This window comes from Microcebus murinus, chromosome 15, assembly GCF_040939455.1.
Source record: "Microcebus murinus isolate Inina chromosome 15, M.murinus_Inina_mat1.0, whole genome shotgun sequence".
Taxonomy (NCBI): domain Eukaryota; kingdom Metazoa; phylum Chordata; class Mammalia; order Primates; family Cheirogaleidae; genus Microcebus; species Microcebus murinus.
The window spans coordinates 15386325-15409034 of NC_134118.1; the positions used below are offsets into that span (position 1 = coordinate 15386325).

Sequence of the window (22710 nt, forward strand, 5' to 3'; positions counted from 1 at the left end):
CTGAAATGCCCTTACCCAAATCTATCATAATTTTTCCTCATTCTTCAAGGTCCAGTTTTAGAAGCCACTTACTCTTTGACGCCTTCTGTAACGGCATCCAAATTAATGGCTCTTTCCCCTGGGCTCAGATACCACACCACTTGTATATAACATTCAGTTCATTCTGCTTTGCTTTACATTTCCACCAGTCTAGGGCATCCTGAGGACAAAGTCTATTTTAGTTAGCTTTGTAGCCCCAGGATTTAGCCCAATATACAGACACTGCTGAGTAAAAACTAGGCAAAACTAAGCACATGGTTTCTAAAATCTTTTTTAAGCTACTATAAAAAAGGACACTTTGAGTGCTTAGCCTAGTGTCTGGCACTTAGCAGGAACTCAGTAAATATTTATTTATTTATTTATTTAATCCAGTTGAATATTAAGATTTTTTTTCCTCCTCATTAAAAAGGTTAGTAATCCTGGAAAAGTCAACATTTCAGGCAAAGTGTCACCATTTGAATACACTGAATTAGATTATTGGATCCTCTCCTTTGTGCAGGTTTTGATACTATGGAGGGAAGAGAGAATGAGGATACTGAGTGCAGGTGGAGGTCAAGGGGCAGTGGAGGCTTTGACAGAAAATCATTATCTAGCTGCAACAACAAATAGGTTTTTTTATCCCTAACCACAGGAACCCAGAGTATTACAAACAGGAAACACCAGCCTGTGACAGGCAGTTATAAACCTTCAGAAAATCTGATCTTCAGTTCCCTAAAGGGTTTTGCATGCCTAAATACCTCAATCCTGAAAGCTTTAGTCATAACTGCTCAAAAGGTAAAAATCAAAGACCAGAGTGGATTTGAAATATGTGCTTCAGAATGTCCAAGTTTCCCTTAGAGCTCAAGCCAATCCCTAAAAATAAAATGAATGTTCTATGTGAACCCTCCAAAAGGCTTCAAAATAGATTCTGAGTTTAATCAAATTAGGACCCAGGTGAGAGGAAAAGATGTTGGTAAGACCCAGAACCAATGCCCTCTAGACCCATGGCCTCTGGGCCAGCCTGCCATCCAATTAAGGCAGAAAGACTGTGATATAATTACTAGTTTGTTCAATGTTGAACAAACTGTAACATATTGTTACAATGAATAAAAATTTATTAAAAAGGCCAAAGTCCATGGACAACCTAGAGTTCCCCCAAAACCACCAGTAATCTTTACACTTCCCTTAAGGAATCATGGGAAGTTGCACTTTTTTCTAATTTTGCATGGAATGTAGAAATTCATTGTGTTTATTGGACACACTTTAACCACTAATGTGACATTCTCTTATGAGACTGATGAGGAATATTTTACAAAAAAAAATAAGTAAATTTGCCTAAAGTTAAGCTCCAATTATATGAATTTTCAGAAACTGAAAATGAGCAGAGCATCTCTGAGGAGAGGTTGCTGCTCTGGGTGTAATCACGAGTGACACTGGCCACACTGAAGGAGCCCAGAAAGGCACCAGGCCTTCAGCTGATTCCCTGGCGCAACCTGAACACTTGGTGATTCCAGTTGTCCTGGCTTCTAAACATTTGCTCTGCTACCAAGTGTTCTACAGGTGGCCAGAGTCATGCTGCTTTCATCTTTTTTTTGAGACAGTCTTGCTATGTTGCCCAGGCTGCTGGTCTCAAACTCAAGCTGGCCTCAAACAATCCTCCCACCTTAGCCTCCGAAGTAGCTGTAACTATAGGTGCACACCATCTCAGCCAGTTCATGTCTCTTTCATGTTTGAATCCCACATTGCCTACACTCAATAAACATATGTGTGCTAAGTTTAATTTCAACTTTTCCCAGCAACGCAAAAATATTCAGTTATATAAATTAGATTTATTTTAAGCTGAATATGGAAGAATTTAATACAATGGATTAGGTGGGGTTTTTCTTAGTAAGAATAGTATAAGAAATCGAGGCCTTGAACAAAGTGAACATAAGAGGTTAGAGGTGCTGGTCAACTAGGAGACGGAGGTCACTTGGAGATGAGTTTTCTGCCAGATGATAGGCTAATGGCACACACTGACAGCCCAGTGGTTTGTCAGCTGAAAGTGATGAGGAAGCCAACAAAGTAGCTAAATGGAATGAAGCCTTCTCAGGATGTCCAATTCTAAAATGGCCCTAGGCTAAGGCATCTTCAAGAAGTCAAGTCAGTTTCCAAGGAGTTCTAGATCCCCTTGGCACCTCTCCCTAACTGAACCCTAAACTTTTTGGGTTACCCAGATCTCCCAGGATGGTTTGGACCTGGGCAGTCCAGATCCCAGTCCAGAGTACATAATCCTAGGTAAGATCTTCTTAAGCAAAGATCAGTAACATGAATGGTTCTGAGGCAACCCTATGAGCTAGAGAGTACCCAAAGACAGACTGTTAAGCCTTCAAGGAATTCCTTGATGCAGTAACAGTAGTGTATGCAGATGGTTTTATCTATGGCCACTCTCATTTTCAGCACTAAAAGTTTCCAAAACAATTAATTTAACACCCTTAAGTTACTTTTTCTAAATTTATCAGGAGAAAAAAATGCATGCATGCAAGCACACCTATCAATGAATGTTTCCTAGAATATCTATAACGTTCTAAAGAACACCAAACTAAAACTAACAAAAATGTTTTTATATGTGGTAAGCACTAAAGCATTTGACAGCTTGTTACCATTCAGCACCCAATAGGAGAACAGTATAAATATTTTTGTCGCATAAAATAAAATGCTGGCTAACATCTTTCCCCTTAGAAATTGAAAACAGTATGGTTGTGAACCTCCCACATTCACAGCATTCTCCAAAATGATTTGTAAGCTAAAGGTGACAGAACTTTTTTAAAGGTGGCACTCTTTCTAAAGTAATGAAAAAATTAAAGTGATTAAGTGCAAAGTATTAAAAATAGTGACTTCTTGGTTTACATGTTAATTCATTAATCCTCGCAACAACCCTACGAGTATCATCATTATCCCCATTTTACAGTCGCAGAAACAGTACAATGAGGCAACACACTTCTTGCAGAAACTTGCAGACACACGTCTGGCTAAGCGGTAGAGTCAGGATGAGGACCTAGGCAACCTGACGCCGGAGTGCAGGCCTGTGGCTCCCAGACTTGACTGCACACTGGAATCACATGGAGAGCTTTAAAACGCCATCTCCAGGCATGCTGGTTTAATTGGTATAAGGTGTAACCTGGACATCCGGATTGTGAACGTTCCCAGGCGGCTCTAAGCAAAGTTTGGAAACCTCTGTGCTCCTAACCGCCGGGTATTAACAGCATTGCTATAGTTCTGTTGTTTCTCTTGCCCAAGAGTTCCCTCACCGCGGCGTTAAGCCCAGGGCAGAGGCAGACACGAAAGGCTGCAGGGAAGAGGCCAGCCTCGCCACGGGTTAGGCCGGCGAGGCGAACCTGAGAGCTGGGGCCGGGGGCGCAGGGCTCGGTCGCGGCCCGCGGAGGCTACGGCGGGGACGCCCCCGCGGCCCGTGAGGGGACGGAGGGCCCGGCTCCGGCGGGCGGGCGGGCGGGGGGCAGGTGTGCCGGCGGCGTCGGCGGGGGCGAGGGGGCGCAGGGCCGCTGTCCCGCGCGGGCGGAAGCGGGAGGCGCGACCGCCTCTCCCGTGAGTCCCCTCCTCGGCCCGGCCGATGCTGCGGGAGCGGCGCGGAGGGGTCCCACGCACGCCGCCCGCCGCCTCCCGGCCCTGGGGTGCGGGTCAGAGCCAGCCCCGCGGGACCGAAGTTACTTGGCGCCGCCAGACGCGCGGACGCCGGGAAGTTCGTTACTTTCCCGGGCGGGGCGGGGCCAGGCCGGGAGCGGGCCAGGCCGGCGCGGGGCGTCCCGAGCGGGTCCCTTTCGGTCGCCCACTGCATACCCACCCGGAGGTGAAATCCTGCTGCACGCTCAGCAGCCGCTCGCGCAGGGTCTCCAGCATCGCCGCCGCCGGCCGCTTCCCCTCAGGCCTGGCGCGGCCGCCGCCGCCGCCGCCCGCGACCCCCGCGGCCTCCCGCAGCACCTGTCACCCGCGCACCCCGCACTCCCGCGGCCGGCCCCGCCCCCGGCCCGGCGCTGCCCCGCGCCGCAGCCCCGGCCCCTTCCGCGTTCCCGCCGCCCGCGCGCTCTCGCCCCGCCCCGCCCCCGCCGCGCGCCGGCCCGCGCAGCCGCAGTGGACCGCGCCGCGCTCGGGCCGCGGAAAAGGGGCGGGCCTTCCCTGCGGGCCAGGGGGGAGAAGCTCCTCCGCGTTCCTTCCAGGCTGTGCCTGTCCTTTGGAATGCAAGTGGCTTCGTGGGAGGGTGACTTGCGTTGAGGGCTTCTTTGAGTGAAGCTTTGGTTTTCAGGGTTTGGAAGAGTTGGATACATTTCCTGCGTCGATAGCTTGCAGCTCCCTGTAACGGATCACTTTATGGATCTGGCTCTAGGATCTGACCCCGCTGGCTTTAACCTTGCAGGAGACGAACATTCTAAGCCTCGGTGTCTCCATTCATAAAATGGCAATAAGAATCAACCGCCTCGACATCCTTACTATCCGCTCCTTTAACCCCTATGAGGCTTTTGTGCCCCACACACCAAGGAGATAGCCTCTTGCAAGTCACCAGCGGCCTCTGTGTTGTGCTTGTTACTCCTCTGATTTTTTTTTCTCTACTTCTCAGTGCCTCTCAATGCGGTTTATCAGGCCATCCCTAAGAGACATTCTTCTCTTGCCTTCAAGGACCCCATACTTCCTCTCTCCCTTCCCGCAACCCCCTCACCTCTTCTCCTATTTCCACAGCTGCTCCCAAGGGTACATCCCAGCTCCTGTTCGTCTCCAAATGTGCTCTCCCCAGGCGATTCTATCAAGGCACTAATGACTCCCAGATCTCCATCTGCAGCCCCGTCCTTCCTCTCTCTTTCAGTTCATACCAGTTGTGTACTCAACGTGTATCCAACAGACATCTCAAACCAATGTACAGAAAACAAAATATCATTGCATACTCACCTCTTAACCTGCTCATCCTGTCTTTTCCATTTCAGTAAATGGCACTACCATCCACCAAGTTGCTCAAGTTAAGACACTTGAAATCACACCTGGTTTTTTTCTTTTCCTCATCTTCCAGATTAACCTATCAAATCCAATCAACTTTATTTCTAAAGTGTTTTGGAAGCTGCTCACCTTTCTACTTCTTCAGTATAATCAATGCTAGTCCAAGGCACCATCATCATTCACTAGAAACACTGACAGGTCTCCTTGATTCTGCTCTTTTGCCATCCACACTCCTGGAATCCATCCTTGACACAACAGCCAGAGAGAATTATTGAAAAGATCAATCAGATCATGCTGCTCCCCTGCTTAAAATCCTCCAATTGCTTCCTGTGCACTTAGAATAAAATTCAAACTCCTTACCCCAGAAAAGTCCTAAAATTTGAATCCTTTCTGACACTCTTTTCCAAACTGATTACTACTCACCTAACATCTCCTTGACACTCAAGCCATACTAGGCTTTTTTTGTATTCCTTGAAAATTCCAGATTCATTTTTACCTTGAGGCCTTTTCATGAGCTTTTCTCCAAACCGTCCCAGGTTGCCTTCTTCATGACATTCAGGTCTCCGCTTAAATAACATCTCAAAAGATGACTGTTCAAGTTACCCACCCAATCCCTTCCTATCACACATCCTGTTTCTCAACTTAATACACATTAGAACATTTAATACCTATTTAATATAATTATTTATTAATTTATTTGTTTACAAATTTATTTTAAAACCTGGGCTAGGATTAGGGTGAAGCAAATAAGGCATTCACCTCAGGTACAAAATTTAAGGGGGAACCAAAAAGCTCAGTGATTAAGATAAGTAATATTTTAATGCAATATTTAAAAATTCAAAATTTGTGAAAAAATACGTGATGAACAAAATATCTAAATTTTAAATAAAGACAGGCTCTGACAGTGCTGGAATTGGTTGAGGGAGTGAGGTGGGCATTACAAGTACAGGCCCTGTTGTGAATTGCCCCTGTCTTGTTAACCCCAGCACCTACCGGTAAATGGCACACAGCAGACACCCAATAAATACAATACTGATTGTTTTGTTGAGGGAATTAAATAAGTTAAAGTGCTTGGTTTATGGCTGGGGGAACACCTCTTCCCCATTCTTGATGCTTTCTTCCAGGTGGAGGAAGCTTCTCCACTAACATAACACACCCAGCCTTTCCTGGTGGAGAGTAGGTGATTATGATGATTAGTGAGCCGGGAAATAAGGATCTCGGTCCTGTATTCTTTCCCTTTTTTCATCCAACAAAGAGAATTCATTCTGTCATATAAGGACCGGCTGCTGGGGTGACTCAGTGCTTTTTGTGACTAGGTGGGCAAGTCTTAATCTGAGGTTCCGTATTAGGAGTTTTGCTTGCCCATGAATATAAGCCATGTGCTTCATCAGCCTTCCCTGAAATAAAAGTGATGTTTGGACTCTGTGCTGACTCTACTGTCTTATTTTTCAGTTGGTTCACAAAAGTAAGAAAGAGGGGTGTCATTTACTGAGCCCTCTTCTACCTCTCAGAAATTGTACCTGGTACAAAGTAACTGATCAAAGCATCAAATCTATAAAAATGTTCCCTGGGATAGTGCTTCGTGCTCAGCAGCAGGGGGTGTCACCTGAGAGCTTCTTGCAAATGCAGAATCCCACACTCCACACAGACCTACTGAATCAGAATCTGAATTTTATCAAGATCACCAGGTGATTTATATTCCCGTTAACATGTGAGAAGGGCCCGAGTTGGCGCAGTGGCTCATGCCTGTAATCCTAGCACTCTGGGAGGCCAAAGCGGGAGGATTGCTCAAGGTCAGGAGTTCGAAACCAGCCTGAGCAAGAGCGAGACCCCCATCTCTACTAAAAATAGAAAGAAATTAATCAGCCAACTAAAAATATATAGAAAAAATTAGCCTGGCATGGTGGTGCATGCCTGTAGTCCCAGCTACTCAGGAGGCTGAGGTAGAAGGATCGCTTGAGCCCAGGAGTTTGAGGTGGCAGTGAGCTAGGCTGACACCACGGCACTCTAGCCCGAGCAACAGAGTGAGACTCTGTCTCAAAAAAAACATGTGAGAAGCACATCTCTGTGACACTCGCTGAGGAAAGGGGGTTTCCTGTCTCAATAGATTCTTACTGTAGACAAAGTGATAAATGAGGATTTGATAGACTTAGAACACAGAGGAAGCTGCTATTAAAGAAGAGGCTGTAGGACCCAGGTGATTTCACACTTTATTGGCAGAGGTCTTTTAAAGTAATTGAAAAGGCACTATAATCATTTGAGTGACAAAAACCTAACTTAGATTTATAAAGGTGTTTGAGTGTATGGTTACTAACTTATCTGTGATTTTTTTTTTAAACTAAAAGGTAAATATTTTTGATATCTTTAACTTTTAAGAGTTTAAAGATGCTGGAAGAATCCATGTAAAAGCTCTAAATGTTTCTTGTGAAGCAATGAGTATTTCTAATTGTAAGATAAGCTAGATAAAGCTAGAAAGGTGACATCAGCATGGCATTTTGAAAAGGAAAGCAGAGATAGAAACCAGGGAGGCAGAGGAGGGGAATTCCAACCCATGGGAGCAAAGATTAGAGTGCAATTGGAGAACACAAGAGAAGTAGGGTAGAGGACATCAAAGTCTGAAGACAGAAACTAATAGACCTAGATGGCAAGCACTGTCTGGAGTTACATCTGGGACAGCAAAGTTGGGAATGAGTATTTTACATGAGATAAACTGAAAGAACATCTCAGCTGCATCTACTTGAGTTCCAAAATTTTATTCCACTATAATAAAATAATTGGACACCTACCCTTGTCTTTTGCTTGCATGAAAAAAAAGAAAGGTACTACACCATGCATTAGAAGAGGAAACCTCTTTTATTTTTTTGTTAATCTATGTTTGGATCCACATGGTCTATAAAATATTCATAAACAGCCAAGTGAATCCATTCTTCGAAGTGTAGGAACTCTACATGAGCAAGGAGACTACATCTTGTACTCTTACAGATAAATGGTTTCCCCTAGACAGAGTATATCTAAAAAGTTACATCTACTGAACTACTATGGCATAGAAATATCTTTGATCAGGAGAACTTAAGAACAAACTGAAACTCTTTAACAAGAATTTGTAACAATGAATTTGAGACCAGCCTAGGCAACATAGCAAGACCCTGTCTCTACAAAAGAAAATTTTAAAATTAGCTAGGCGTGTTGGCACATGCCTGTAGTCCCAGTTATTCGGGAGGCTGAGGGAAGAGGAGTTCGAGGGTGCAGTGAGCTATGATTGCGTCACTGCACTCCAGCCTAGGTGACAGACTGAGACCTTGTTTCTAAAAGAAAAAAGAAAAAAAAAAGAATTAGTAGCAAAAGAGAGAGAGAGAGAGAGAGAGAGAGAGAGAAGATTGAGACAATTATTACCTGTAGTTTACTATTAGCTCAATACATGCAAGGGGAAAAGCCTAATAATTAATTAAAATAATTGATACTTATAATTGCAATTAAGTTAATGGTTCTCAAGCCTGGACGCACCTTCAAACGGTGTGGTGAGCATTTTATAATAAAAATACCAATACCTGGCCTCAATCCCCAGACCCGCATTAACTGGTCTGAGGATCCATACTATTTAAAAGCTTCCCAGATGATTCTAAGGTGCAGTCAGGACTGGAACAAGAGATAAGCACAGAGACCTGAGCCGCCCTGCAGAAGAAGGCCGCAGGCGCTCTTGCTAGAACAGCAACTGTGAACTTGGAATCCACGAGCCCATCCCTGGCTTCAGGAGTCCAGGCTGTAACTGGTCCTCGCCTTTCCCAGCTCATGCACCACTTGTCTGAGCCCTTGCAAGCTCCACCCAGCACTTCTGCTAGCTGACTTTGAAGGCAACAGTGTGAGATGAAGGCAAAAGAGAAAGTTAAACCAGACACTTGATAGGAGGAAGCAATAGCTCTGTCAGGCTGCCAGGATTGGAGGTGTGCTTGAGCCACCCGAGGGATGCAGTATTTTTGTAAAGATACCTACACAGCAAAGGGAGGAAGCTCTGAATCAACTGTGCCTAGAGGCAGCCAGGCCTCCTGGAACTGGAAGACTCTTGTTGCCACTGATAGGTTTCAGGACATGCTACCCCAATATATGGCACCTTGGCATTTGAGAAAACCATAGAAGCAAAAAGTTCTCTCTGACCTTTCCCTACCCCAACCCCACCCTTCTCCTCTGAAGCATGTCCTAAAACCTAAGAAGGATTTCTTTTTTTTTTTTTTTGAGACAGGGTCTCGCTCTGTTATTGCCCAGTCTGGAGTGCAGGGCATCACTGTAGCTCACTGCAGCCTCGAACTTACTAGGCTCTAGGGATCCTCCTATCTCAGCCTCCTGAGTAGCTGGGACTATAGGCCCTCACCACCATGCTCTGCTAATTCTTTTTATTTTTCGTAGTGATGGGGTCTTGCTGTGTTGCCCAGGCTTGTCTCAAATTCCTGGTCTCAAGCAGTCCTCCCGCCTTGGCCTCCCAAAGTGCTGGGATTATAGGCATGAGCCATCACACCTAGCCCCAGGCACGATATTCTGACTGTCCCCTGTAGCCGGTCACATGAGCAGTTTGTCATGTGAAAGGGTCCCTCCCTATACTCAGAGGAAAGGAGCCAAAGACAAAGACACCAAGAAAAATCTGAATAAGCAGGTCTTGCTAATCTCCCACCAGTTTACTGCCATTAGATCACACCCTTTTGTCTTTTTTTTTTTTTTTTTTGCCAGTTTCATGTTTTTATTGATGCCAAGAGACTCAGGCCTCAGGCCTTGACTGCATACTTCCGCAGTGGGTACAGCCGTTCCTTCTGCTGCTGCTGCTTCATCTTCAGGTTCTCTTCGTGCTTGTTGAGCCGGCAGCGCATGGCACATGTTTTCTTAGGCCGCAGATCCAGGGGCTTGTACTTCTTGCCCTTGTAGAACTTCCTGAGTTTTTCTTTCTGTGTCTGGTTAATTACAGTGAAAACATGGGCAATGGACTTGCGGACGACTCGGATCTTGGAGAGTTTGGACGCCACACCGCCTGTCACTTTGGCGATACGAAGCTGGGACAACTCCACTTTCAGGTCGTCCAGCTGTTTCAGCAACTCCTCCTTCTTTTGCCACGAAGGTCCCGAGCCTTAATCTTGACCATTGCTACTCAGCCCCTACCGCCGCCGCCTGCTTTGAGGGAAAGCACCCTTTTGTCTTTCAATCATATTTCTCCATGACTTTCCTCCACTTTTCAACAAACCTGAGCATAAAAATACACAAGATTACCTGTTTCTTTGTGTCTGCATTTCCTTATGAAAGCTCCTGTCTGACATAAACTTATATTAAATACATTTGTATGCTTTTCTCTTGTTATTCTGTCTTTTGTCATAGGGGCTTCAGCCATGAACCTAAGATGGGAGGGACAGATATTTCTTTCCCCCTATACCATTCAGGGAAACAACAAACACTCTACTGTCCTAATAGCACCTCCAGTCGCTGTCATGTCAGAAAAAGTGTCCATCATTTTTCCCCTGGCAAGTTCTCCAGTCCCATTTGTCTTTGTTCCTGACTCTCCCTGCTTCTATGATACCTTTTACTCTTTCTATGCTGCTTTCCTGTATAACATCTGCCACCTATGACTTCAGCTTAACAACTCCTCTCTCCAAGTTTCTTGGTTTCTGCTACTACTAGCGATTGTGCCCCTCCCCGAGTAACCAGAATACGTCTCTGAATGCCACTGCCACTCTCTCTTCTAGCAAAGAATGCCTCCTGGAAGCAAAGTCCCTGTGCCAGGCCACCCCAGGCTATGTGTGTCTGCCTGTGGGCCAAGTACTGGTCCCTGGCCCAGTCTACTGTGACCAGGGTTGCAGGGTCAAACCATACAAAACAGGGCAAGCATTGTGAGGTCAGCAGTCTGAAATGTCGGTTCTGGGTGTGCTCTTGGCCAAAGAATGACCAGACACACTCAAAGCAAGGTAAGCATGAAACAAGGCTTATTCAGGAGAGAAAGGATTATAGAGCAAGAGATGCAGGTTTACAGAGCAAGATACATTCTCCACAATTTACAGACCCCATTTCATAACAAAAAGGCTTTGGTCATGGTCTGGGGTCTTCTTTGATAGTGTCTGGATTGAGCCCTCCCTCCTCGTGGTTCAGACGTCACCATGGAACCACTCTGATGGAGAGTTGGGAGTTGTAACTGGCCTGAGTCTCACTGCACATGCGGATCTCCCATGAGCCTCTCTGAAAGCCCATTTGGTGGGGTGAACTGCAATGTAGATTTAAACTCATGACACAATTAACGTTAGGTTGTCCTATGTCACCTTCCAGACGCCACTGTACCCGTGCATCTTGGCATGAGGGCTAGAGAGTCCTCTGCATTCTTTTGCAGTTGGCACACTAAGTTCTGATTGGCTGATTCGTAGGGCCTTCCCTCCTCCCCCAGATGTAGCAATTGCTGGGGCACCTGGCTTTGACCCCAGGAGGGGCCGGCTGTCTATGTAACAGAATTGCTTTTGGACTATGGGGGGCTGTTTCCTAGTCCTTGCAAGGGAGAGGAGGGGGGAATAAACCACTACTAGCTAAATTAGAGACAATGTATTGGGTGTGTTATCAGGTAATGTTTTCACTGGTGTTGCTTCAATTAAGAGGCTTATATATAGTCAAGGGTAAGTTTTCAAACATTGCTTTTATGATTTGCTGAGAATCTCAGTAACAGAGGAAAGGAAGTAAAGTAGTTCTTTTTTTTTTTTTTTATTTTTTTTTTATTTTTATTTTCTATGAAGCAGAATTGAGTCTTTTCGCGTAAAGTAGTTCTTACATATAGAAATATTGGTTTCCCCTACTTTATGCATTGTCTTTGCTTATACACAGAAACGGAAGTGAACCGATGCATTTGTGGTCTTAATAAGCCAAGGAAAGCCTGTGGAGTACATTGGGTGGCCTATTGCTGTGTAGCCGGAGTTCTGTTCCTGAAGCGAGTGTGATTATTGAGCTCCTGCAAGCCTGGCCAGCCACCACTCGTCTCCTGTGGGGCCTCGGGAGGAAGCCTGGCACGGGGGAGGGGGTGGATTAGCTAGTCAATGAAGGACTTTCCATAAAACTTCAACATTTTAAAATAGTGTAAATGTCAAAGGACAAACAGTATCCAAAAGCAGGAGCCCCATCCTTTCCCAGACCCCCTTCCTCACCTGGAGGCTGCAGTAAGGAGGAGACCCTGGGCCCATAAGTGTGGTACCGGAAGGTTGGTACTTGTACTTGTCCCTAAGGCCAAACGAAACACAAGGACGAGTGGCATGAGGAAAAGGAAAGAGAAGTTTATTAATTTGCTGGCAAATGAGGAAGATGCCAGGCTCTCATCTTTAAAAACAAACAAACAAACAAACAAAAAAAAACTGAAAAAAAACCATCGTCCTATCTAGAAGCAAAAATACAGAGCTTTTAAAGGGAATTTTCAGCTTCAGGCTGTTGCTGTTTACGTCATCTCCAGTAAAGAGGCATCTCGGGTGAAGAGATCTCGCAATCTCTGTTCAGTTTGTTGAGCCATCTGCTGTGGTACAAAGAACAAAGGACATTCCCCTGCCCTTCTGATTACTAGTCTTGGGCAGGAATAAGTTTTAATTCCCCAAAAGGGTGAAGGTGTTTTAAAGAGACAGCTTGTAAAAACATTTTACCCTTTTTTTAGGCCCTTACTTCCGTTACAAGCAGAGTATGACAGGGCTGGGGCCTGGGGACAGTACAGGGCACGCCACATCTCCCGGTTTCCCACTGCCTCCTGAAATGCATCCCTCCATCCAGCAAGGCTTGTCTCCTCATGGTTTTCTGCTATATCAGCTACGCAACAAACCATTGTTGAGGCTCTGCCTGTGCCGGCTACTCTACTAGATGCCAGGGACGTAGGAATGGCATTAGTATTATCTTAAATTGTTATTTTAATGATGATGATGGCTATTATTTACTAACAGATCACTTGTGCCAGACAGGATTCTAAGCACTTTACACTTACTGTTTTCCCATTTTACAGATGAAGAAATAAGGTATCATAAAGGCACACGCTAACCTCTGAAGAGCTTCTAATGTAGAGGTAAGGTGACAGCTACAAGGTGATTAGTGTTTTCTTTTTAAATTAATTACATTATTTTTACAGACAGGGTCTCACTATATCACCCAGCCTGGAGAGCAGTGGCACAATCATAACCCACTGTAACCTCAAACTCCTGGACTCAAGCGGTCCTCCCACCTTGGCCTCCTGAATTGTTGGGACTCAACTGACTTTTAGGCAGTTTGTACTCTCTGAGAAAGAATTTTCAGAAGGAACTGGTCAAACTTCTCAAGTGCCTGTGTTACCAAAAGCTGAGCACTTGTCTTCCAGGCCACATCAGAAGAATGAGGAAAAGTGGTTTGAGGAAAAGGAAAGAGACGTTTATTAATTTGCCAGCAAATGAAAAGGATAGAGACTCCTGTTTAAAATGCCATCATCCTAACAATAAGCAGAATTACAGAGCTTTTAAAGAATGGGTTCTCAGCTTCAGGCAATTGCTGTTCAACTACAAATGCCGATTCTGATCATCCCATCTCTGCCGTCCCATCTCCCCCTAAGACAATGCCATGACCTCCGCCCAGCACCTCTGTCTGCCAGGTCTGGGCAGGCTGGCAGTTCCACTGAGCCATCTCCTTAGCACAAAGAACAAAAGACATCCCCTTCCCTCTCCCCGCCACTGGCCTGAGGCAGGGATGCAGGTCCTACTTCTCCAAAAGGAGTGGGGGATGTTTTAAAGAGACATAAAACAGTTTTGTCATTTTTTTTTCAGGCCATTTCCTCTGTAATATCTGTAAACCTATTACTAAGGGAAGCATGCGTCAGGGTCTAAATAGTAGAGATAGCAAGTTATCTTGGAGCAGGTTGTCTTCTAAGCAGAATCATTCCTGTGGCCTCTTACAGGAACACAGATAAATGCAAACATGCATCCATTATTACGGAGGAAGGGTATAATAAAACATGTTAGTAGGTCAATCTTAAAGGTTGTAGTCAAAAAGTGAGCAAATTCTCATAAGGTCCAGGGAGCCCCATGAAAGGACAAACATAGAGACACTCGCTCTTTCTCTTTTGAAAGTCCTCCAACAGAAAACAGCTCAGATAGGTCAAGGTGGTCTCACTCAGGAGGACCCATGGGGAGCAAGATAGAAAGGCAAGATAGGTTGGGGAAGAGAGGAAAGTTTTGTATAGGTCACCTGAGACCAGAGCACATCCTTTCTTCTATTAGTGAAGGACACTTTGAGCACAGTGAAGGATCTGGGGTTAGGTGTGGGAAATGGATGTGTGATTTTGTGTCAACAGACACGGCTTCTTTGGGAGTGCAGGACAATTTTTGCACGGAACAACCAACGACTACAACGCCAGTAGTAGTTGTTCTCTAGCTGCATGGGGATGAATCTGAGCTTTGTCTCCAGCCACGAGAAAGCAAGTAAGACAATCTCTGAGTTCTTGAATTTATTATGGGAGAAAGAACACCTAAGAAGGGAAGAAAAGCATTCAAGTGAGAGGTGAGTTAGAGATTAATTTGGGTAATAATGTTACTCCTTAAGCTGGTGAAGCAGAATATATTGGCATTTTGGAGTTTGGCCTTGGCAGGTTGGCAAGTCAGAAAACTGTTACTGTCCCCAGGCCCCCTTGTTTTTATTTTTGTAGGGTACAGTCTGGGAAACATGGATCACACTGACTATTTTCTCTTTTCAAAATGCTTTGTCTACTCCTAAGGAACCATAAACCATCTTGTTTTCATTTTCTAATATATCATATCACTACTAAATGTTTGTAATACCTTATTGCATTTTCACAATTGCAGCTCTAAATCAAATCGGATCTGGGAGCTTGTCCCACAGGCCAAATGGAATTCGGCCAAAGATCACATCCAGCTTTCAAACTGGTCCCCTTTTCCTGTCATTTCTTTATGTTCTTTTTGCATCTGAGGCAAGTGCATTTTACCCAAACCTGATGATGTATCTCAAGCGGGAAGAGAGTTTCCATTAACTCCCTATTTCATATCTATCACTAAATTTAACCTCTGATGTAAAGTCTCAAGTTCTTTGCCCTGAAAATAGCTAGAGGCTGAAATGGGAATGGGAGTGAGGATTAGTGTCAGCTGTGGTTTCAGGTATCAGAACTCCACCCATAGTCAATGCCAGCGAATTCCCCTGGGTATCCTCTGGCTCTGCCTTCCAGACAGTCGCTGCTCGTCCTCACCAGAATTGGTCCACATTAGTGAGCAGGAGGTAGAAAAACCTCCTCAGAGCGCTACTTACCCTTGAAAACTTTTTGGAAAACTGCATAAATAAATATTAATTATAGGTTTCCTGCCAACAAAGCCAATACCTTATCAGTACCTTATCAAATTTTCGTATAAATGCAAAACTACCATGGTCTATGCTAAATATATTCTGTCGAAATGAAACCTTAAGTTCAGCAATTTAAAATAGCAAAGTGCAGGCAGGCGGATCGTTTGCGCTCAGGAGTTCGAAACCAACCTGAGGAAGAGTGAGATCCCGTCTCTACTATAAATGGAAAGAAATTTATTGGCCAACTAATATATATATAGAAAAAATTAGCTGGCATGGTGGTGCATGCCTGTAGTCCCAGCTACTCGGGAGGCTGAAGCAGAAGGATCACTTGAGCCCAGGAGTTTGAGGTTGCTGTGAGCTAGGCTGACGCCACAGCACTCACTCTAGCCTGGGTAACAAAGTGAGACTCTGTCTCAAAATAAATAAATAAATAAAAATAAAATAAAATAGCAAAGTGTTTTGTTTGTTTTTCACAAAATTGAAACACACACACATACCACAAACTATTAAAAGAAGCAGAAAGAAGTGGGTTGCAATACAATTTCCTCAAATGGCAGTCAGTAGGTCTTATTATTTAGACTTAATGGAGGCATGGGGGTGTGAATTTTTTTAAACTTAGTTTATTGCTACCTATTGATATTTTAGTTCCATGTCTTCAATTTTGCCCAAAGTAAAATTAAGCTATTCATTTCCAGATGGTAAATGAAGGGCACAGTTCTTAGTTGTGAACTTTAGCTTATGTGTTCATTTGACTAGAATAAATGACTCCGGAGAACTCCACAGTTAGTAGCCAATTAGTCATTAAACAACATACGACCCCAACTAAGTCACTATAATAGCAGATGGTGACCCCATGGTACATTTGCTCTCTCAGCCTGGAGGTTGGCATTTGGGAAACTGCCATGCTTCTCAGCAGCATTAAGTTTCACAGAGTTCAGAGCTGAAATGCCGGGTAGAGGTGAATTAATCCTCTCATTTCACAGATGAGACTATTTCTGCTGCACATTGGGTGCATGGATGCCAGCTGCCAAAAAGAGCTCATTTTTACTTTATTTTCAAAATCTACAGTGTTTGCCAAAAAAGAAAAGTGAGATACATAAAGATTAGCATTATAAATTGGATATTTAAAAATTCTCATTCTATAAAACTGTAGTAATTTTCAGGCTTAATTTCCAAGAGCCACCTCAGTTTTCTGACGGTTTTTAACCTCATGACTAGCCATATAGATGATTTAAGATCAAAACACCATCCGGCTGCATTCTCATTTTTTATAGTTTTGCTAAGCTAACAGAGATAGCAATGAGATAAGTTAACTGAAGGAGACTTGCAGTTTTGGTTTTTTCACATTGTAAAGTTGTCGTGGGCGTGGCTTTCTTGAAACTCGTAGTTTTACACATGTGCTCACATGCATGCGCACAGAGTCTAGTCCAGCTTAAAGCTCCATCCTGGTCTCCTGCCCTCTGGAGCCTCAGGCCTGGCTCACTGGACCCTTTGAGGAGAGGAGGACTAGGTGAGGCCTGGCCTGCACTTTCACTTTTGCTCTTCTTCCTTTTTCTGCTTTTAGGTTCTCTTGGTATGGCAGGGAGAGAGGACAGACTAGGGAGAAGGGAAAGATGTTTTTCTTCACTGGGCTCATGATATTCTCTGCAGGGAGCCCAGAGGTCCCCCCCCATCCCCCCACATCTGCCCTCTGGCAGTTTCCTAACCTTGGTAATCTGACCCAGTTAGCTACTTAGCCTCTAGTTACTGGGTACCCTTGGGGCAGGCAGCTCTCTGATAGGAATACCCTAGAAAGGCTACTCAAGTCTTTCGCTGTCCCCTAGGAAATTGTAAAGTATCCTTGGGTTTGTTTACAAGACCTGGTTGAACCCTTATTTGTCTATATACCCTGCGGAGGCACAGGGTTGCGGCCAGTTAGTAAATCAGTCAGACTAAATAAAGACACAGAGACAGACATGATAAAAGCCACTGGGCATCATTAAAGGCTCAACTGAATTACTGCGTGCGAGACCAATCCTGGCTTTATGATGGAACTCCCCAAGCCAGAGCGCTCAGAATAAATCCAACAAAATCATAGAGCATAAACGATACGTTATGGACAGCGCCTAATCCATGAAAAGGTTGGGCTCCAAAGTTTCTGTGTTTAACAACCCAAGACGCATTTTTCCCCCTAAGCAACAAAGTTATAAATGGTGATTCAGTTGCAAGTCCTACTGTATAGAAGGCTGTTTAACCCCTAACATGGCTGAGTGACAATACCAGCCTGAGTTCTGCGCCTGGGAGTGGGGAACCATGTCTTTAGTGAAGAGGCAGAGAAGAAAGTGTTCCTCCTCCTTACTGGGTCCAAGGTCAGCTTAAATCATCCTCTTCCACTCCAGGGGCTCTGAGCCTTCATTTGCCCTAAGCTCTTGCACTTCATCTAGGTTGGCCCTGACTTCTCTAGGGCACTCAAATCATCAACTTCCTTCTCCATTTCTTCACTCAAACCATGGGCATCACTGACATTAACAGGAAACCCAACAGAATTAATTAACTCAAATTAACATCTGATTTTCTAGGAGCCTTTTCCTCTTTGTAAGTACTCAGGTCTTTGCAAATGGGTGATTCTGTGTTTGCAATATCACCTGGATGTAGGAGTTTGGAGGATCAAAGGGAATACAAGACAATAATAAATCTATTATTCCCAAGGGTTTGTTAGGGCCTAGGGACCATAGGTAGCCAATAACCAGGCAATTAGCTTCAGTATTATGCTTGCTTACTTGCTTAGGAAAGTGGAAAATTTTCAGCTGACCCTTATCTGACTCCGTACCTGCCATCCTGCCTCTGCTAGTGTGATTGACTTTAGAAATTAAGGAGAAGGGCAGTGGTGCATGGCACAACTGCCCACAAGATATAGCCACTAGTCCAGGGTCGAAACATCCTGGACCCCTGAGACACCTGACATGCTTCATGCACCTAGTGAGAGGTGCTCAGGCTTAGATCACAGAATGCAGAATGTATTTCAACTAAGATTAATGTCTGTAATTAGGATACTTCAGAGGCTTCCTCTCGGCTGAATCTTAGCTGCAGCCGGTGACTCCTACAAAACCCATCTCAAGGCTCCAAACCCCCCGATTGTGCTAAAACAAGATAGAAATGTAAGATTAATGCTTTCTCTCGCTTTTATAAAAGTGCTTGCTAACTAGATTTTTAGAGTGTGGTTTTTGCCTTTAAAAAGGGGCCGTTTTTCCTAGCTCATCACTACTTTCTGAGCCTGTCACTCTGCAGGGCAGAAGTAGTCCTGGCCAGTAAATAAAGACTCACAATTTGACCCAATTCAGTTTCTAAGGTGGTCTTTTCTCAGACACTGGACCATAACAGGGTTGTCTCAGACTATATATAATTACCCCTCTTAGCTTCTTGGGGCAAAGCCGGCCACTCCTGGTTTATCTGGCAACACAGCAGCACACTGCAACCCACGTGCCTGATTATTCTGCCTGCCGAGGCAGGATGCTTCATTTCACCACTGGTGTCACTGTTCTTGCATGCAAATACTGATGTATGTCATACATGCATGTTGCTTTTGGCAGTCCACCACCCCTTAGCTTTCCTTGGGCAGAAGCACCCATTGGGAGGCATTACTTCTCTCCCAAGTGAGATTTTGAATTACGGCATTCCCCTTTTTTCTAGCCAAGGGTCAGGCAAACCACCAGGCTTAAGCACTGTTATCCTCCTTGACCTTAATCATGTAAAGAGTGAAAATGAAAAGTGGTTTATTCTTCCTAGTAAGGATGTCCAGACAAGACCATTTAGTAATTCCTGCTGCTAGGAATTTCCAGAGATGCCTGGGCCTGTCCTTTTGGAATCCATCCTTCTTTTCTATCTTTCTGTGCCCCATATCCTTCCAAAAGAATTCCTTTTTGTTCAGGTGTGCCAGAGTTGCTTTCTATTGCTTGACACAAAGAATCCTGATATAGCTCTCCACTCTGTCGCTGTGTCTGTGCCATGAACTCAGGGACAATAATCTCAAAAGGATGAGATATTTCTTATTCCACTGAGGGATCTCACTCAAACCCGAATTCTTATCTCAATACTCTCACCCAAGGAAGCCCTTGGAAATTTTGCTGTTTCTGTTGTTTGATTCTAAAGGTTTGTTGGACCATGAGTGAAGCTTGGTTTGTTGTTTCCCTATGAATGGTGAGGCTCGGATCTTCCTTCTCCTCCCACCCATCTCAGAAGCCAGTCCCTACACATCTCACTCCTTTCTAGCCAGGCATGTCTCTCCAGAATTCACTCAGCAGATTTTATTGTTTGTCTGCCAAGCTTGGTTATACTTGTTCACCCAAATAAATCTGTCATTGGTTGAATTCTATCAGCACAATAAAATGAACTGGAAAAATTTCAGGCTGAGTAAGGTGCTATTTTGCATCATTTCCTAAGGAAGTAGAAGACAAAATTGTTCGGAGATGCTCCAAATCTAAATAAATGCAAGTTTTATTAGACTCTATCCATAAACATTCTTGCCAGAAACCTGCTGTTTATTTGTTATATTCACATTATAAATTATATTATCTGTATGCTTTGAAACTAGTGTTAACTGCCTAGAATCCCTGGGTGAGGTTGAAATGCTTCCTTACCAGAATGTTTTGTTGTAGTTACAGGCAAAATTTTCCTATGAATAGACCAAGTATTCACATTCAATAATGATAATATTTATTGAGCACACACTATGTAGTAGGGACTATCTGCATTTTTTTTTTTTTTTTTTTTTGAGACAGAGTCTCACTTTGTTGCCCAGGCTAGAGTGAGTGCCGTGGCGTCAGCCTAGCTCACAGCAACCTCAAACTCCTGGCTCAAGCAATCCTTCTGCCTCAGCCTCCCAAGTAGCTGGGACTACAGGCATTCGCCACCATGCCCAGCTAATTTTTTGTATATATATTAGTTGGCCAATTAATTTCTTTCCATTTATAGTGGAGACGGGGGTCTCGTTCTTGCTCAGGCTGGTTTCGAACTCCTGACCTCGAGCAATCCGCCCGCCCCGGCCTCCCAGAGAGCTAGGATTACAGGCGTGAGCCACCGCGCCCGGCCTGCATTTTTATATATGTGATCTCATTTCCTTTTCCATTTCCTTTTAACAACTGATGAACATTATCAGTAATATTCTGTAGCTGAGGAACCAGAGAGATTTCAAAACTAGCTCATGCTCAGATACAGTGTAGGTTGGAGTCAAGAGTCAAACTCAGGCGGTCTGATTTTAGTGCTATACTGCTTTTCCAAGAAGGATGAGACTGGATGTTTTGATACTGGATTTTGTTGTCTGAGAGTAAGAGATTGCCAATCTGACCTAGGCTCTTGATTCTTTGGCAAAATTAATTATAAAAGTGTAACAAAATATCTCTAAATTTCCACAATGGGGAGAAAAATTTGGGGGGGGAGTTGAGTGGGCTGTGTGATAGGTGATATCCAAAGATGTCCCCCTAATCAACTGTGCATCCTGGTTTCCAAGCCCTGACATAGTCTCTTCCCATCGAATCTGGGCTGACCCCATGGCTTGCTTTTAACTTGCAAGCATGATGTCTGTAAAATTTCTGAAGCTACTTAATAAGGGGCCCTGCAGCTTCTATCTGGGTCTCTGGAAATGCTCACTCTGAGGAAGCCAGACACAATGTAAGAAGTCTGACCACCATGAGACCGCCATAATGGAAGGAAGCCCAAACCAGCCACACAAAAAGACCAGAGAGAGAGAGAAAGAGAGTATGTGATATGTGTGTGTGTTAGTTCTCTGGCTAGCCTTCAGCTCTTCCACCTATCCCAGCTGAGGCACTAGATCATGCATTTGAGCTTTCAGATGACTCTAGCCTCAGTTGCCATCTGACTGCAGTCATATGAGAGTCACCAAGTGAGAACTGGCCAGCTGAGCGCAGTCCACCATGAAACCGTGAGAGACAATGATAATTGTTGTTTTCAGCCACTTGGTGTTGGCATAGCTTGTTATGCAGCAATAGATATCTGGAACAGATGCTAAATGGAAGAGAGACTGACAAATGTTGAGATTTTACTTTGTGCCAGATCCTGTGCTATTTTCTTTACATGTATCACGGGGTGAAAATTATCAACATGGAATGTTGGCAGACTTTCTACCATATCACCTTCCCATACTGACAAGGAAAACTCTGTAATTTCTAGTTTAATTAAAACTCCCTTCTCTGCCAAGCTTTATCCCCCTAAATCAAAGCCATTTATCTTTCTCTCTCAGAATGGTTTCTGTATACTTGTAATACAGAATGGCCACAGAAAAGTAGAATCTGGGAGACTGGAGTTGAAAAGAAATGACTTTCCAAAAGAGGTTAAATTACCATTGTCATAAAGACTGGGAAAGAGATGGAATGGCTAGGCAGGGCTTGGGGTGGGAGTGACAGAAAAAGCAAGGAAGGGAGGAAAGTGTTCTTTGGTGGTAAATGAGGAACTCCAGAGACTGGGGATATAAGTGAATTGGGCAGAAGAAACAAGCAGCAGTGAGAAATATTGCAATTGGTTATGAGCTAGATTCTCTTCAATGTTGAGAAACTTGAATAATATTGGAATTGCTTTCCCCTGATTTTTTGCCTGTAGAGTCTATGTTTCTGTGGCACTCCTCTGGGACTGGGCCACGTGGGTTGTGGCTTCAGTTAGGACTACATGTGCATCATGTCATTTAACCCTTTCAGTAACGTTGTGAGGCATGTATTATTGCCCTTATTTTATAGATTCAGAAATTCAGGCTAAGAGAGGTTAAGTAATTTGTTTAAGGGCATATGCCAGTAATCAATAAAGCCAATAATTTAACTTAAGTCTGTTGACTCCAAAATCCATGATTTTCCACTTCACCATTCTAGAGTCAGTTCTCTGACATTGTAACCTCTCTTTGTAATATTGTCCTTTCTGCTGCTACTGAACTCACTTTATCTCACATCATGGCAGTGTCACTGAGTGTGGTGAGTGGGGGGTGAGTTGGCAGTGAATATTTGTGTATATGAATTTTATATGGCTAGAAATGGGTATTTTTAAAATCAGAGGCAGTCTATTCCTTCACTATATTTTGTTAATGTGTTTTACCCTGAGTTTCCTAACAGTTTCTAAAAGCAGGTTTTTAAAAATGGTACATATGAGCTGGGCATGGTGGCACGTATTTGCGGTCCCTGATACTCAGGAGGCTGAGACAGGAAGATCTCTTGAACCCAGGAGTTCGAGACCAGCCTGGGCAATATAGTGAGACTCCTTCAGAAAAAAGAAAAAGAAAAAGAAAAAATGGCATATATGAATTTCAGATAATGTAATTTCTTAAAAATCTGTTGTGTGCCCTTTTTCATATTGAATTCTATTATGATCTATTGAGTTTTAAAGTGACTAATTTGATGGAATCTACAAAGAACATAACATCCTAAGGCT

At 44.1% G+C, this 22710-nt stretch overlaps 1 protein-coding gene and 1 pseudogene across 2 annotated transcripts in view; both read right to left on the bottom strand.

Moving 5' to 3' along the window:
- DTNBP1 (dystrobrevin binding protein 1) overlaps positions 1 to 4100 on the bottom strand; it is a 129359-nt gene extending 125259 nt beyond the window's left edge. Inside the window, exon 1 of one of the 2 annotated variants that reach the window (XM_012753527.3) lies at positions 3860 to 4100. In XM_012753527.3, coding sequence (XP_012608981.3) covers positions 3860 to 3915 — 56 coding nt within the window. In that variant the 5' untranslated portion in view covers positions 3916 to 4100. The remainder of the gene's footprint in view (positions 1 to 3859) is intronic. The other variant, XM_020280121.2, reaches the window with a different exon arrangement.
- Positions 4101 to 9724: 5624 nt separating this feature from the next.
- LOC105865251 (large ribosomal subunit protein uL29 pseudogene) lies at positions 9725 to 11383 on the bottom strand (annotated as a pseudogene).
- Positions 11384 to 22710: the final 11327 nt, after the last annotated feature.